Below are 18,110 nucleotides of genomic sequence, written 5' to 3' on the forward strand. Positions count from 1 at the left end.
CGCAGAAAAGGCAGGCTTCAGGTGCAGCTACAAGACGCCCACTTGAGGCCAGAAATGACAGCGACTGTGTATTGTGTGCCCCAATCCACCTCCAGCTTGGCCAAAGGCTAACAGCGCTGTAGGCGCTCAAATATTTGTTGAATGTCCACACTATACAAACTGTATTGAGTCAATCGTATCCCAACCTAGAAAATAATCGAGCTGTGTTTGAGCTGAATCGGTGTCATTTCGCAACTATAAAATCTGTCTTGCTCATTCGTCTGCAGAAATTAAACACTTCAAAAAGCCTCTTTCTCCTCTCTTCTTTTTACGTACATGCCCTTGACTTTTATAATTGGCACTTCAACTGAGCATCGAACAGCAACAGAGAACGGAGAGAGACTTTTCAATCTCGTCGAAACTATATTTTGAAGTGAACGGTCCTGGTCTCACTTTTTTTGCGCTCAGGTTCAACTCTGGGCATTAGGTTCAGGTCGGAGAGTTGCCCTCCCCGCCCCCAACCCCACTCCAATCTCCTCAGAAAGCGTGTGGCAGTGCGTATAGAAAGGTGAAGGGTGGTGGGGCACCGCAGTCCTAGCAGCCGCAGGTGGGCGCTCACCTAGCCCCGCCACGCAGCCACTCCCTGCCTTTGCAAACTGTGCTCCCAGGCGCCCAGGCACCCAGGCACCTGGGCCCCGGCCGCGGTAGCGGCACGCGCACGCGCACTCCACGGCCCCGTGCCCGCTCCTCAACATTCCATTCCACGTGTTGCTTGTTGTAGGCGCCACAGGTTCCCCACCTGCGCCAGGGCGCGCGGCCGCTCTGCCTTCGGGCTCTGAGGGAGCACAGGGCCGGCGGGTTCCGGGATGGCCAAGCAATTCCCGAGGAGCTAAGGCTCACCCCCAACGCTAACTCCGCCTATTCAATCCCGGCGGCTCCCCTTCTCCCCCCTCCCGGTCCTCCTCCGGCTCCTGCCCGCCCCTTTCGCCCTGGTGGTAGGAAACACTCCTGTATCTAACTCGACGTGTCCGGAAAGCCCTGGCCAGTTTCCCTTTCGCTCTGCGGCCGCTGCTGCCAGCACCGCGGCTCCCTCGAACCCGCGGGTGCAGCTGCCGCGGGTGAGACGCCTGGGGGCGACGATCCAAGCGGCGGGGCTCCCCTAGAACCATGCTGGACCCGTCTTCCAGCGAAGAGGAGTCGGACGAGGGGCTGGAAGAGGAGAGCCGCGATGTGCTGGTGGCGGCCGGCGGCTCTCAGCGAGCGCCGCCGGCCCCGGCTCGGGAAGGGCGGCGGGACGCGCCGGGGCGTTCGGGCAGCGGCGGCGCAGCCAGACCCGTAAGCCCGAGCCCCTCTGTGCTCAGCGAGGGGCGAGACGAGCCCGAAAGACAGTTGGACGAAGAGCAGGAGCGCAGGATCCGCCTGCAGCTCTATGTCTTCGTGGTGAGGTGCATCGCTTACCCCTTCAACGCCAAGCAGCCCACTGACATGGCCCGGAGGCAACAGAAGGTGAGTTGCAGGACCGGGTGCCTCCTACTGCCACTTCTTCCCGGGGTTTCTCTTGGGAGAGCTCCGGGGCACCTGCCTCCGTCCTCTGCAAACGGCAGGATATACTATATTTTTGTTAGTCTTTGGGGACAAGGGAATCTTTGGGGCAAGACAGTGCTTTCGTCTGCCGGGTATGAGGCTGCAACGGATACATATCCCTCTGGCCCGCGCTGACAGCTTCACCACCCTTGTAACCCAGACAGACGGACCTACAGTGGCCACCCTGCAGTAGTTGCACCTGAGCTGGCTGGGCTATGGTCGGATTAGAATGCAACTCCCATCAACTTCAATTTCTACCTGCAGTGGTGCATTCCTGCTCACCTAGCCTGGTGTGGTGTTGCTGGAACTGGGCTTTGCTGTGGGTCAGAATGAGTGCGTAGCTAGGTGAAACAGGTGGAGTCTGAGCACTCTTCTGTTAGGTAGAGAGATCTTCACTAGGGGGAAAGGGTAGAATTTTCCTTGGTGAATAAAAAAAAAAAAAAAAAAAAAAACAACAAAGTTAAATTTATAAGTTACCTGTGTTTTCATATAGCCAGGACATCAAATGCAAACACTGTAGAAGGTACAGCTTTGTAGAGAGGCTGTGGGTAAGTGATTCCTGGCCTGGACAGGCCTGCTGAAACCCACTATTGATGAAAAATAATGGATTGGTGCAATTGCTTTGTTTTGGGCTCTTTCGGCACAAAGAGAAGGAGTTTGTATCAGGAGAAATGTTTGCCAACTTGAGTTTTGAAACAAGATCCCAGGGGTCTAATGCTCTATGTAGACAAAGGTAATGACTCGAATTGCCATAATTGGATAAATGTTTACAATAGAAACTGTCTAGGAAATCTTTTTAATAGAATGCTGAACCTGGAAGGTTTTGTAAAATTCGGTAACAGTCCCTTTAGTTTGTGGCAATAGCAGGAGAACCAGAGAGATTGTAGTTTGCTTAAGGCATACCTAGATGCACAGTCCTTTATTAAAAATTTTCTGTAGTAGTAAATTCAGAATGTGAAGCATTTCTCTGAGGTTTTGGATATCCTTTGAATTGACTTTGGAAATATAACTGTAGGTGGGAGTAAATGTAGTCTCCCCATCCCTTTCTAACAGTCCCCCACCTCCTCCCAAACCCTTCTGAACTCCATTTACCCAACATGTTTTTTATTGAGGTATGATAAATGGAAAATGCTGTATATGTTTAGTGAATACAACTCATTGAGTTTGGTGATAAGTACACACCTATGAAACTACCTATAATTAACAATACTGTACTACATAGAATTTTCTAAGATGATAGATTTTATATTAACTGTTCTTTGAAACTTTTACAAACAGGCACAGACTGCTGGGTACACACCTGCAATCTCAGCAACTCAGGAGTCTAAGGCAGGAAGATTACAAGTTCAAGGCCAACCTGAGAAATTTAGTGAGACTATGTCAAAATAAAGAAATATTAAAAAAGGCTGGGGACATATTATAGTGGTCAAGTACCCTGGGTTCATTCCCCAGTACCAAGTGGGGAAGGCACAAAGTGAACAGCTCTTTTGGATTTCTTTATTTTCTTGAAGTGTTTTATGGGTGCTTCTCAACAGAAGAAGGCTTATCACATAGATCCTTCAGGTAACCCAACCCTTTAGGGAGTTCACAGACAGAGCTTTAGAGATCTTGAAATCCTGTAGGCCTACATCTCATGCTGGAGCAGAGAAATAAATCAGAGTAGCATTTCCCAGACCAAACCATTTGGCACAACAGAAGCCACCGTTCCTCAGGTCAGGGTTGAATGCCTGGTTTTTTTTTTTTTTTTTTTTTTTTTTTGTAAGCCTGCTACTCCACTCCTAGATGAGACCATATGTCCTTATTTGTTGCTTGAGCTGAGTCTGTTCCCAGGTACTCACCCATTGCATCTTCTCAACTCTAGGTCAAACAGCTGCCTACTTTAGTAGTTATTCTTTAGTTTTCACATTTATGTTGTAGTATCAACCCATACATAGTATTGGAGAGTCAACCAGTCTTCACTTTTACCCTTTGTATTATACTTAACATTGTTTTTAGTGTGTTTAAGTCCAAAACCAATGTTCAGTAGAATCGAATCTGTTTCTATTTGGAACATTACGCTTGAATATGCTTTTGCAAAAAGTTGCTTACTAGTAGTTGACTTGTACTGTGAGTACTTGTTGCTTTTTGTTATTGGAGAGTCTCCCTTAGTTGTTCAAATAGTGTAGATCTCTCTGACTTCTGTTCAAATATAATGTTTGTTTCTCCAGAAATTATTTGAATTGGTAACCAGGTGCATTCACAGTACTATGGAGGAGACTATTGATATAACCTTATCTAGAGATTACCAAAAATAACTCCAAACTTCAAAAAAGAAGCAAGGCTCCACATATATTCTGTGCAAAAATATTTTAATGCTTAAAAATGTTTGTTTTCTAAATGTTGAGACTATCAAGCATAATCAGATGAATTTTAATGAATTTTTAAATTTTTATTTAGGGGAAGGCTGTATATCAATGCAAGGATTGTATTCAAGACTTATTCAAAAGGCCCCTCCACTTTGTTTTTTCCCTTTTACAAAGCATGCTGCTTGCTAAAGGGAGCTGTAGCAATTCTTGGCAGTCAAGTTTCCTCCTAGGACAAAATGAAATGGGAATTTAACTATGTTCATGTGAATTTGACGCACAAGCCAATAATTAATGCCAAAAACTTACTTTAAATCTTGAATTATACAGTTGGATTACATAAAAGACATAACAGGATAATTGCAAAATCACTAATCCATTGTATATTTTTATTCTGTATCTAGAAGTCATCAGACATCCAATAAAAAGATTTAATAGCTTAAATTGTTGTCATTGAAATGCATATTGCTGCTTACTCACTTCTCCCAACTTTGAGAATTTGGAGACTCAGAAACTGAGATCTGAAAGGGTCCTCATTTTGTAAGTGAAGAAAATTAATCACAGAGAAGAGTTTTACCCTGAAGACCAGGACTCAGGATTCTCATCAAAGCCCTTTTATTGTAGGGCTGGATAGCTTTATGAACAAGAGCTGAGCCACAGTTTTATTTTATTTTTTCACTTGTCTAAAATGGCCCACAAAACTAGTAAGAATTGTGTCCAGAAACTGTTTTTGAGAGCTTAATATCATTAAACTCAAAGTTAACTAAAAATATGTATTTCTTTGCTTTTGGCCAGGCTATTTCAACTCGGAAGAGTAAGAATTGTCAGCTTATGCTGGTCATGCCCTCTGATTCTCTCCAATCTGGGGTGAATATGGGCTAGATAATGTGAGAGCACCATACTGTGGTGACACTGCCCAAGTGAACATATCCAGGGCTGCATGCATGATAGGAGTATGAAGTCACAGCCACCACAAACTGTTTTCAATGGTGAATAGTGCTTATAAGCCGCAGTGCTTATTTATTTTTCTTGATTAACTTTATGCCATCAGAGTGCTAACAGTTATGAAGTTTGCAAGACTTTGGATCATTGGTAAAGGTGGGATTAGTGTTGAAACAAGAACAACAATATCACAGCCAAGCGTATCATGTATACTTAACAAAGGCAATTATTGAAATCATTAAGAACCTGGGGAAAAATAATAAAAGGGTCCTTGGAGGTTAAAAGGTAGGGACACTATGATAAGCAAAATGGTCAACATTGAAGGGGTTAAGAATATTCTCTTATGGAGGTATATTTGCCGGTTGCCAGTCTGAATTCAAAACCACATTTATGGTGCATCTTACTTAAAGTGATCATAATTTGGGTTAAACAGGTCTATAAGTTTGTAGTCACTGATTTCTCTTTTCATTATTTTTGTTTATATTAGTAAAAGTAATGTTGGAAAGGAGCCAACTATTAATTTTTTAACTAGAAAAAAAAATGAAGAGGGAATTAAAAAGATTAACATGTCTCCTAATAACTTTCCATATGGTCCACATGCTCATGTTCTTTGCATTTCTATGTGTTGCAATTGTGTCTTATTATTATTATTTCCTGTGCCGCCTTATTAAGGCACAGGAAATGTGCCTTATTCAGTAAACCATTTTATATAATGACTCCTACCACTTTGCATAATTTTCCTTCATAATTTTGAGTTTGAGAAGTATATACAAATAATACTGTGAAGCTGCATAAAATTTTCTTAGGTAAAACTGATCTGCAGGAGAGCATTAGGAAAAATAGTATTGAGTAAAGTAATATTCAGTAATTTTCTTTTTGCCTCCAATTCTCTCATCTGAATATTATAAAGGTTGAGCATCAATAATCTGAAAATCCAAAATCTTTCAAAGTCTGAAACTATCTGAATGTTGACAAGTGGAAGATTTCAGGCCTGACATCATCTGACCAGTCACAGTCAAAACACAGGCACACTAAAAATATTGTATAAAATTACCTTTTGTCTACGTGTATAAAGTATATATAAAACAAATGAATTTTATATCTAGACTTGGGTCCCATCTCCAGGATACTTTTCTTTTGGTACCAGGGTAGAACCCAGGGGCCCTTAAACCCTGAGCCACATTCCCCAGCCATTTTTATCTTATTTTTAGTTTGAGACAGTGTTTTGCCAGCTTCCTTAGGGTCTGGCTAAGTTGCTGAGGTTGGCGTTGTTGTGATCCTCCTGTATCAGCTGCCCGAGCTGCTGGGATTATTGGCATATGCCACTATACCTGACTCTTGAGTATATATTGTTATATATATATATATATATATATATATATATATATATATATATATATATATATATACACACACACTACCAAAACAAAACAAAAAACCTTGAAACATGTCTGGTCCCATCAAGCATTTTATTTTTTTTTTCTTTTTTTTTTTTTATTGATTATTTATCGCATTACATAGTTCATGATATATCATCTTTCATACATTAGACTCAAATTGTGCTTTGAACTCCCATTTTCACCCCAAATACAGATTGCAGAATCACATCTGTTACATATTCGCATTTTTACATAATGCCATATTAGTGACTGTTGTATTCTGCTACCTTTCCTGTTCAGTAAAGTCACCCCTTTCTCTCACTTTGGAAATAGTAGTCCCCCCTCCCCCCACTCCCAAGTCTTCTGACTGCTTAGGTTATTCCCACACTCAGGAGCTCAGGGAAAGGGCCAACTTTATAATAAATGAGCTACAGATTTGCAAAGGCTGGGATCACTTTTCTTACAGCCATTGTACTGAGTGGTATGTTGCCTTACCTTTGAAGCTTAAAACACATCTGTGGCCTGGTGCTGAATGTTATTAGCATAGTGCACGTCATATAAGAACTTACTACATGTTAGGATACACACAAGCCTAGATTTAGTTAATGTCTCAAAGAATTAGTGTAGAGGAAAGATAATATAAAGGCAAAATAAAAATGTCTCTCACTCTTTGGAAACCAGTGTTCCTAAAACATATTCTGAGAACTCCAGGGCTCACACTATCCTTCTAAAGAAAACCATAAAAATGGACATACCTATTGGTATGGAACTTATGACTTCAAATAAATCTTCCTACTGTCAGTACCAGACCTCAGAGGCAAGAAAATAGCATTGAAAACCCCACAGTATGCCTTTTTTGCCTGCAGGTTTCCAACCAACTTCGTAGTAGTCTAAAAAGCCACACTCTGAGGGAGATAGGATCATTTATTCTCTGATAAGGGAATACCTTGTCCTCTGGAGAATGAGTCTGAAGTGAGGCATTAAAGAAAGTCCTCAGGCAGGACTTAAATTCATGTATGAAGATGTGAATTTGGTGTCAACATACCTTATATATAATCAGAGATATGATGAATTATTGTATAATGGTGTATTCAGAATTGTAATGCAAAATAAATAAATAAATAAATAAATGATATCTCAGAGAGAGAGATGCTTGTTGCTTCACCTGGTTCGTCTCACCCTCCACAAGTGTCCCAACACCACAGCACCTAGTTTGGTGAAATGAGTTGTGCTAATGAGAACTCAAATGGATTAATTGATATTGCTGTTTGCTTCTTTAGTTAAAAAATGAAGTTAGCTGTTGTTTTGATATATGATGACTACTTTTAAAGTGAAATAAAATATTAAAATTGTGTGTTCTCTTTCTTTTTGTTTTGTTTCAAATGGAAACAGCTTCATTTGTAGTCTCCTGAGATAAACAACACAGTTTGTAGGTCATTAAAGACATTCAAGACAAAAGTGATTAAACTGATGGCCAGGTGATAAAGTATGGGAATTTGGAGTGGAAAAATCCTACCAGATATCGTAACCTATGAAGCAGGCTACTTTTGAATTATGGTGCTACTTAAATGCATTTCAAATTAATGAGACCTTATTTGATTAGGAAGTAAGAGGTGGGTTACATACCCATGATGCTATTTCAGTTTTTAGGCAGGAAAAGAATAATGATGGTAAAAAGTAGACATATCCTTGGGACAAAGGACATATTCCATAGAATTTGAAGCGTAGGTTAGCATTACATTGTGGAATTATTGTCCCAAATCTCTAACATTTTATGATCACTGTATTCAGACTGCCTAAAGGTTTTTATATGATTTCCTTTCTTAAGAAAAATTATGATTCTTATCTTTGGCTGCATGTTAGAACCACCTGGAGAGCTTTTAAAAATCCTATTATCCAGGTTATACCACCAACTAATTAAATCAGTCTCTGGGGGTATAATCTTAGTTTCCCAGGTGATTTCAATGTAAAGCTAAGGTTGAAAACCACTAAAGAGAAGCTACAGGAAAAATAGCTTATTTTCATCTAGGAAAGGGGAAAGTGTTTGCAATAATGAGTGCGGCTACTGAGCAATTAAATGGTTGTTCCATACTAAGGAAAAGGCAATAGTGATATTCTAAGCAAGGAACAAAAAAGGACATCTAAGTTATAATCTGGAGTTCCTTGAGTTAGGACAGAGGGAAGCCCATGCATATGTATTTGGACTTTTAAAAGGTGCCTTAATTAGGTGATAAGCTGGAGGCTGTTAAATTACATTAGCACTTGTAATTTATTCATTATAAGACCATGGATAGATTACTACATTAGCAATGACAGAAAGTAAATATTAGATGCTGAGCATGAATGGTGCTTTCCATTCCAAACTGAACTGGGAGGGAGGACACAGTGAAATCTCAAAGTTGGCCATGACACTAATACCCAACTGAAGAGTCACTTTCACAGAGGTCTTACAAGAGCTTTAGTGGGCAGAGTGTTTCCTCTGTGTATGCATTAGTAATGCATACAGGTTTTTCAAAAAGTAAACTGGACACGATGGTGCACATGGCTTGGGAGGCTAATGTCAGGAGGATCACAAGTTTGAGGCAGCCTCAGGAACATCTTAGCAAGAATCTGTCTCACGATAAACATAAAAATAAACAAGGGCTCTTTTGTAGCTTGGTGATGAAGCACCCCTAGATTCAATCCCCAGTGCCCGAAAACAAAAAACCAACATTGGAAGGCATTCCCAAGTAATTGTCTTATTCAGTAAAGTTCTTAGAATTATTTAAATAAAGATTTATTTATGAACATTTTGATATTTTTCTGCCATCTTCAAAATTCTAGCACTCATCAAGTGGACAGTACAGGAGAAGTACAGGACAGTCTTTGATTTCCTCAAATTGCATTATTGTATTAATCACTGATTTGCGCTTGGGAGCTTTCTACTTTGGAAAGCATCATTGTTCTCCGCTTTGCTCCTAGAAACTTTATGACTTCAGTTTGTAAGTGTTATGGCTTGAATATCTTCATTTTTATAACCTTGAAGTTGGTGATGAATTTTTACAATAGAAGTGTTACTGGGGCAAAGGGTCTGGGTGCTTTAAAGCTGTCTAGTAGCTGAAATGATATGTAATTTGATCCTTTGTGATTGCTTGTGAGGATGAATGTGTGTGTCTGTGTGTGTTCAAATGTCCTTTTCCCATATTTCTATTGACATTTTGGTTTTGCTTATTAATCGCTAATATAGGAAGGTTAGTGTTCCTTTGCGGAGGGTATTTCTGTAATCTGCCTTTCATTTGGTTTTTAGATTCACTTTAATTGGTCTTAATAACTTCTTATTTCTCATTTATGCTCTTAGACAATAATCAGTTACCCATCTGGAATGAAAGTTTGAGGTGAGGTGTTGAATTTATTTTTTCTCACAAATAGCTATGCAGTTGTTGCAGTCTAATTTTTATTGAGCTTTAAGACCAAATTAATTATGTTGTTTCCTTCATAAATTCACTTGTCAACTATTTATTGAGCCAATAATGTGAGAGTTTTACACTAACCACATATATCTGAGGATATAGCATAGGGAGTAAAAACAAATTCTTTCATGGGCTCATGTTCAGTAATTTATATGTGAATTTTTTCCTTACATGCCTTTCTGAGTTACCTAATTGAATACATTAATCTATTTTTTCCTATGGACCACATCGTGTAATTTTGTTCTATAATTTTGATTTATGATAACTATATTATACTATTTTCTGATGGGATTAATTCACTCTCCTGTATAAAAAATTCCTCCCTTTCATTATTATTCTCTTTCTTACCCCTTTTTAAAAATAGGACACCTGGACAAAATATTTGCTCAGTCTCGTTCTTCTCTCGCACTCTTTCATTGTATGAACACATTGCATTTCTCTGCGCCCTGGTACTTCATTTGTTAAGTGGGGATAGTCACACCACAGAATTCCTATTATGATTGCAGGAGATGATGTGTATAATTTTCTTGATGTTGTACCCACTGCATGCATATACTTCACTTTAAATGCTCTCACTTTTAGTTGCCAATTTAAATGCCTGTTTGAAAAACAATGGTATTTTTATTATATCCAGTCTTCCAGGAGCAGAGCATATCTCTTTACTTAGTCAAGCCTCTTATTTTTGGGTAATGTTTTGTAGTTTTCATTATGTTGACCCCTTGCATTTATAATGTAGGTTATTTAAAAGTATATTTTGTTCCTATTGTGACTCATCATTTCCTGTTTTGTTTATTCAATTTTGGATAAGTGATAAACTTTTTTGTTGCATTATAATTATACATCATAATGGGATTTATTATGCCATTTTTGTACATGGACATAATTTGATCAGTCCCATTCTCTAGTACATTCCTTTCCATTCCACCTCAATCCACTTGTTCTACTCTACTGATCTCTTTCCTATTACTATTATTTTAATTGGCTCGTTATGTATAAAAATATACATATTGGTTATTTTAATTGGTACATTATATATATTTTATGTAATTTACAGGATTCATTGTGTATATTTATACTATATGTAGCAGAATTTTGTAGATTTCATTCCCTAGTACTTTCCTGTGCCCTCCCTTCCTTACCTACATCCCTTTCTTCTTTATTGGTCTTTTATTTTCATGAGGTCCCCCTCCCCCATCTTTTTATGGGTGTTTTTTTTTTTCTTTTTTTGTCTCCCCCCTCCCAACTTCCACATATGAGAGAAAACATCTGGTCCTTGATTTTCTGAATCTGAATTATTTCACTTAGCATAATGTTAAAATTCTGATTTTTGTTGTTGTTATAATTGCTCATCTTGATTGTACACAGTAAACTGTGTTGTTTATCATTGATCCTTCTAGGTTTTCTGATAGGGAGTCGAATCGTGCTGATAGGGGTGACTTTATCTGGTCCTCTCCAGTATTTATACCTTCCTTGTGTTTTATGTCACTACTTGTTAAAATGTCCAGAACAATATTTGTACTTGTTACCAACACCCTTCTCTAATCTTTATTGGGGAATGTTTTGGGTACTTTACCATATTGTGTATGTATTTTGGTACATTTGGTACATTTCCAGATTACATATTGTTGGTTAGGATTTAGGATGGGTATTTTCATTATTAAATAGTTATATTTTATTTTTATTGCATTAATAGGATAAAAAATCAGGAGTTGATGTTGAATATTATCAAATTTCTTTTCTTCATCAATTGAGGTGATTGATTGCTTAGTTTTGTTAGTGTTTCCATATTGGATTATTGGGTTTCCTGTTATTAAGCCATATTTGCATTTTCAAGATAATTTCTGATTATGAGTTTTTTAACATACCTTTGATATTTTAGTTCCCCATAGTTTTATTTCTTCTTTTTTACACTGATAGTCATAAGAGAAAGATTTATTACTTTCTGGTTTGACCTGTTGTCATCACAGGTTTGGTTTTATGGAACAATGATGTGAAGTGAGAAACGGTTTACTTTTATCTTTGCTTTTGAAGAGTGTATAACTACTTGTACTTTGGGAAGAATTTATTTATTAAATTATCTACATCTAGAACTTAGTTTAGATTTTTTTCTTTTATTTTCTTCTTTGGTGATTATAATTCCTTCTTATTTCAGGTCAAAAAAAAGTGATAATTGAATGCTTTCAGAAAATCAGTCATATTTTCAAGTTTATTAACAAAGAATTGAATTTATTTTCTCTTTCTTTTACATTGATTACAAGTCTTTAGAGTATATTTTCCCTTTTGAAAATCTTCATTAGATTTGTCAAATCATCTTGTCTGTAGAAATATACCTGTTTATGAAATCTGTTCTTCCAATAATCAATAGTCTCGGACTGAATTCTTTTTCCTTTTTAAGGAGGCTTAGGGAAGGGAAATCATAAGAGTATATTTCTTTCATCTGACTTCTTGGTTAGGATTATTATATTCTGCTTTGTTGTAATATAATGAAAATAGACAAAGCTATAAATTTATCTCAATACAGTTTGGCATCAGCTCATATGTTTTAGTATGAAACTTATTTTTAATGAAATATTCAATCCTCTTTCAATTTTTTTCTTTTTCCTTGAACAAGATAGTTAATCAAAAGAGTACTTTAAAAATTTCAAGTATTTGAGAATTTTTGTTTTCTTTTTATTAATAGATTTTAAATTTTGTGTTGGCAGAGAAAGTGGTTTACTGACTATTCTTAGTGTTATAGTATATAATTAGTTTTAAGTTTTCTAGCACATTCGGTGTGTATTCTGTCATAGGGATTAAAGTTTGCTATATGTTCAATAAATAGCATTATTACAGTAATCATTCCTATATTTTTGTATTTTTCTGTCATAAGCTATTCTATATAGTGTATTAATTTATTTTGCATTTCTAGTCATATCTAACTCATGAATTTTGATGCCAACCTGAGCAGTGTCCAGATTCATAAGTATAAACTTACTAAAAAGTAACTCCCTTTGATTCATTTTATGCCTATATTAGACAAGGACTCTATTTGGTTGAGATTTAAGACTGAAACTTCTTTTGTTTGGGCATGTTTCTCAGAGACATAAATATCCATATTACATACACACCCATAATCACCTACATATGCACATTTAACCATGTATATATACATATCTACATATGCATCTATATGTGTGTATATATAGATATTCTATATTGCATAAGATTATTTTATACATTTTTTGCCTGATCTTTGCTTAGTAAAGGGATTTGAAACATTTTCTTAGTCATCACTAATGTCTAATATTATTGCTTTCCCTTTTGTTTACTATTTTCTTCTTCTTTTGGATTTTGTTTACTTTCATTTGCCACATGGACACTCTTTGTTACCTTTTTAATATATAGGGTGTGCCAGGAACTGTGTGTGTGTGTGTGTGTGTGTGTGTGTGTGTGTGTTACCTTCTCCTAAGATCACTCTCAGGGGCTCTGGCTGCCTGTGTTTCAGGGCACTTGGCTGTCTCTTCCTGGACCTAGGGACCTGAGGAATGACACTGTACTAGCCTTCGCCTGCTGGACTCTATGGTATGCTTACTGTTATGACTTAAAGGGCAGAGCACATGTGTTTTAAGAGGCTACATTTCCAATTTTATTCCTGGTTTACAAAGTTAGTAGACATTACTTTGGAAACTGGGTTATAGTTTTATCTTTAGTCTACAGTGTTGTTGCCCTTTTGAAAAATATATAAATTTCTGGATCTACATGAATTTGCTTTATTGGAAAGTGGAAAAAAGAAATTCTGCTACCATGAAACTTGCATTCTTACTACTTCAAATTAAGGGAAATATATTCCAAATTCTATTTAAGGAGATGAGTCTTAATTTGGTTCTCTACCAAAAAAAAAATATCTAAAACTCAAAATACTGTTTTAGCTAAGTGTTTAAGAAGTGCTGAATATCATCAAAGAATTCTGAAATGTAACAAGACAACTCAAGCCTCCAAGCATGAAGCTTTCATTTTTTTTTTTTTTAATTAGAAGGGTTGTCTGTATTCCTAATCAGTAGTAAGCAGGAGATTGAGAAGAAGACCATTCTTATCCTTATATCCCTGCTTCAACTAGGCCCAGTCTATTTTTATGTATTTTATATAATGAACTTCTATTTAAGGCTTTCTCCAAAGAGATAAAACTTCCTACTTATTTATAATGAAGTTCATCGTTTCAGAAAAATATACCTGTGACAGAGGAGAAGTCTAAAATGTCCCAGTAATTTTGAAAAATTAGTCATGTGACTTAGGTGTATCATACCATAAGAAATGCCCATGGAAGTTTGGTCACCAGATCTTGAATCCTATACTTTGAACTTGACTTTCCCCCCTTCATTTTTATCTCCTTACAACTATTGAAGAGATAAGTGATTTGGGAGAAATACAGTTTAATCCACCATAGATCTTACTATAAGAGCCTGAAATGTAATAGGTGGGTTGAATTTATGATCCTTCAAATAAGTAGAGGTGAAAAAGCCAATTGTTTGGTGCTGAGGGGATGAATGGGCACCAGAATTAAAATTGAGGATTGTCTTATGTTATGGATAGTAATTATCAAACATGGCCTCGGATGAGGTGACCTAAGAAGATTTGAACAACTGGCCATGAAGAACTTCAGGATGTAAGACAGGGGAGAAGGTTGAAATGACAAAGGAAATGGAGAAAGAACAACCAGACAGACATAAGAGAACTGGGATGGTCTGGGTCACAGAAACTGTGGAAAGAGCTTCTTAGCCAGGTGCCCCAGAGAGGCTAGCTAAGGTGGACCTAACAGGATGGTGTTGACCCCAATGTAGAGACGCTAGGAACCCATTTTAGGTTTAATTTCACACAACCCACTTTTCCACATACTGACATTCTTAAACTGTATGTATTTTGTGTGCTGAATTCAGCCTTTCTTAGTTTAGCTGGTGAACAGCTTGAGTTTTTACTTCATAGCTTTCCCACCCAACAATTAAGCTTCAGCAGTGTGTTGCTCTTTGTATAGACTTTTTTTTGGGGGGGGGTGGGGGAACTATATGTATTCACATAACTGTGTGTGTGTGTGTGTGTGTGTGTGTATATATATATATATATATATATATATATATACACACACACATATACACATATAAGTATGTGTGTGTGTATATATATATAACTTCCATGTGTATTTGTTATGCTTTTGTTTTTTATAAAAGTGAATTGAAAAATGATAAGCATACCTTTCAAATGTGGTGTAGAGACAAAGACCATGAAGTATGCTGCCCACAGTGAGTCTTCAACATCAATGGGGTACTTACTAAGTTTGGTTGTTTTCATTTCAATTGCGAATGAAAAAAAAGGAAACTTAAAGTACTTATGCAAATGATGGCATACATAACTTAAAAGAGAAATGAAACCAGGTTGTAATATATATATTTTAGCTCAGTAGTTATGTATCTCTCCCCTCCTGCATCGTTTCCTTTCTGACTTTCCCATTTTCAATCTCTTATGTTGTTGTGGGAACCCTATCTATTGGACAGTAGGGCTGTGCCATTCCTTGTCCTTTCTGAGTTGCTGCTCCTCATCTATGGAATGCAATACTTGTGAAACAGTACTTGCTTTAGCAAATGCTGTACATTTTTACATAATCTATTATGTAACAAATTCCTGAAAAGCACCTGGTACAGTGCCTGGCATGATGTAGAAGCTCACAGAATTTCCTGTTTAAATCTTCTAATAATTAACAGGAAAAAAAATTCACTCTACAAAGCATTTTTAATTTAGTCAACAAATACTGAGCAACATTTGAACAGCTGTTTGAACAGCATTATTTTAGATATTGAAGTATAGGTGTGGACTGGAAGCCCCTTTGAAGCTGATCCTCCAGTATTGGAGATGAGTGATCAACAGATACATGTGTATACATTCTTATTAAGGAAGATGGTGGGAGGACCTGCTATCAGTAGCTATTTCAGATAGGGTGCCTGGGTACACAGAGGAGCAAATAGCTGTTGAGCAGGACTTAAGAGAAGGGTTGAGCTACTTGGAGATGGGAGGGGGTGAGGAAAGTATTCAAGCTGACTTTAACAGAAAGTATAAAATGCCTTGAGGTGGAATAAATATGGTTTTCTTAAAAAGAATAGCAAAGAGGTTCAAGATGACTAGAGTAGAGTGCACAGGGAGAGGTGGACAAAAATGTTTAACAGGATGACAGTGGTTAGCTTATGGAAGTTCTTCAGGCCACAGTAAAATGCTCAGAATTTAAGTGTGGTGATAAGCTGTTGGAAATTTTGAACAGGTGAGGAAAATGATCTGATTAAGATTTTAAAAGACCTTTCAAGTCTGATCTGAGAGTATATAGTGCCACTACGTAGAATTACTTTGGGGGATGCTGTTTACTTGGAATTTAAGTCACCCCCTCTAGTGGACAAGAGTGGAAGCAGGAGGACCTGTTGGGCTTCCCCAGTACAGATTTGAATAGGGTGATAGCTGCAGGTGGTATAGAATATAGGCAGAGTATTCACTCAGTGTTATTTAGTAAGTTCATAAGTACCTTGTAGTGAACCTTAGGACAAAAATGTGCTATTTTGAGATAATAGAATAGCTGAATATATTTAAGTGTTTTTTTTTAAATAATAAATATATCTGTGTGGTGAAAAGTCTGGACCATATAGAATTTACATCAAAAAGCAACAGTTCCCAGCCCCATTCCTACCCATTTAAACTCTTAATTGTTAGTTTCACTCCATTTTAAATATTATTGCTTTTCATTGTTCTAGCTAATAATTCATAAATTGAAATAAGAGGCCTATGCTACCTTTCTTCATTTTTTAGATTTTAACCATCATTCCTACAAGGTGTGTCTGGAGGAGGAGGTTGGCTCACTCCCACAAGTATCTGGATCTCCTTTCTTCTACTTGGAGTATGGTTATTTTCGCTTTCCCCTTTTTACAAGTAGGAGAATTTTCATTTGGTACATGGTAGTTGACATTTCTCACCTTCCCCGTCTCTCCTCTTCACCAGCAGTGGGACTGAACATAATTGTCCATGGAGTAATGTGGGTCAATCCAGCTTTGTTATTTCTTTGTTATTTCTCCACACCAGGTCCCTTGAGATCATCAGTCTTAAGATATTTGTAGAGACAATGTCTTTGTTCTTACATGATTCAGAAGATGGGCCAGAGACTGCTGAGATGTGTCTTAGAGTGAAAGTGAGTCTTTCCAGAATAGGATCAAGTATGTGGCTTACATGATTGTCCCAAAGACTCTTCAGTAGCTGACTTGAGGTCAGAAGGATCCTGATTTGTCCCAGCTTTTCTTGCAACTAGATGTATCCAGGAGACTAAATTCAGCCCAGTGGGTATGAATGAAAGTGATGTGTGCAAACCTATGAGCCATCCCTGAAGGAGGTGAGGGAACAGATCCTCCCTGCTCTCTTTTTCTCTTTCTACTGGCTGGATTATCAGTGTGACAGGAGTTAGAATAGCCATTTAGATAGGGCAAGGGTTGCTACTTGTTGAGGATGGCAGAGCAACAAGTTAGAAGGAGCCTGGGATCCTGACAGCTTTGCAGAGGAGAGCTGCCACCCATTTCAGACTTCTGTGTGAGAGAAAGTGAATGTCTATCATGTTTTTCATGTCTATCATATATATCATGTTTAAGCTAATTTATTTAAGTTAATTTTCCTCCCTCTGTAGACGTGGTGTCCATATTTTTTCTGCTGAGTGATAATTGCCTGAGTGTTAATTGCCTGTTGTCTTTTTCCCTCTTTTCATCTTGCTCCATTTCCAGTCCTAGCTAAGGTACTTGATGTTCTAGCTTCCCTTGCAGCTGATGGTGACCTTGTGGTATAAGTTTGGTGTATGGACAGGAGACAGACATTGCTAGCTTTGCTTTTTCAATAATCCTTTGATGTTCAGAGCCAGCACAGTCTTGTTGGAACTGTAGCAACCATCTTGTGACTATGAGGAAAATACTCAGAGAATTTCTGAGACAATAGCTCAGACACACGAGTCAAACTTTTGCCAACAGAACCTGCATGCAGACATTTTTTTCTGGGAGGAAAATAATCTTCCAAGGTTGATGATTCATTGTCTGTCCTGTAACCATTATTATGATGTCTGCACTTTAAGTAGTTGATTCTACAAATTGAAAACTACTTAATGGAGTTTCCATGATCCAGACTGACCACTTTTCTCTGCACAATTACTTGGCATGCTTTGATTGAGTTTCTTTTCATGTATTCTTTTTTTCCTTTACCCACCTATATTCCTTCATTGCCAAATTATAAATCAACAGTTCTCAGTGGGGATGGTAAAATGCCCTTGTAGACATTGAAGAAAAAAATTTGAGAGTGTTTTTGGTTTTCCCAGTGATTGGAGCTTGGTATTGATATTTAGTGGGTAGAGTCAGGATTCTAGAAATCTTAAGGAGATTTCTAGAAGAATGGTG

At 37.7% G+C, this 18,110-nt stretch overlaps 1 protein-coding gene across 5 annotated transcripts in view; it reads left to right on the forward strand.

The window, feature by feature from the left end:
• Positions 1-998: 998 nt before the first annotated feature.
• Positions 999-18,110, forward strand: part of CADPS2 (calcium dependent secretion activator 2) — a 548,538-nt gene continuing 531,426 nt past the window's right edge. For all 5 annotated transcript variants that reach the window (XM_081286753.1, XM_081286749.1, XM_081286750.1 and 2 more), the window contains exon 1: positions 999-1,485. In XM_081286753.1, the coding sequence (XP_081142879.1) occupies positions 1,147-1,485 (339 nt within the window). In that variant the 5' untranslated portion in view covers positions 999-1,146. The remainder of the gene's footprint in view (positions 1,486-18,110) is intronic.

The sequence above is a fragment of the Spermophilus citellus genome (assembly GCF_964194105.1).
Source record: "Spermophilus citellus genome assembly, chromosome: 3".
In the NCBI taxonomy this organism is placed as follows: Eukaryota; Metazoa; Chordata; class Mammalia; order Rodentia; family Sciuridae; genus Spermophilus; species Spermophilus citellus.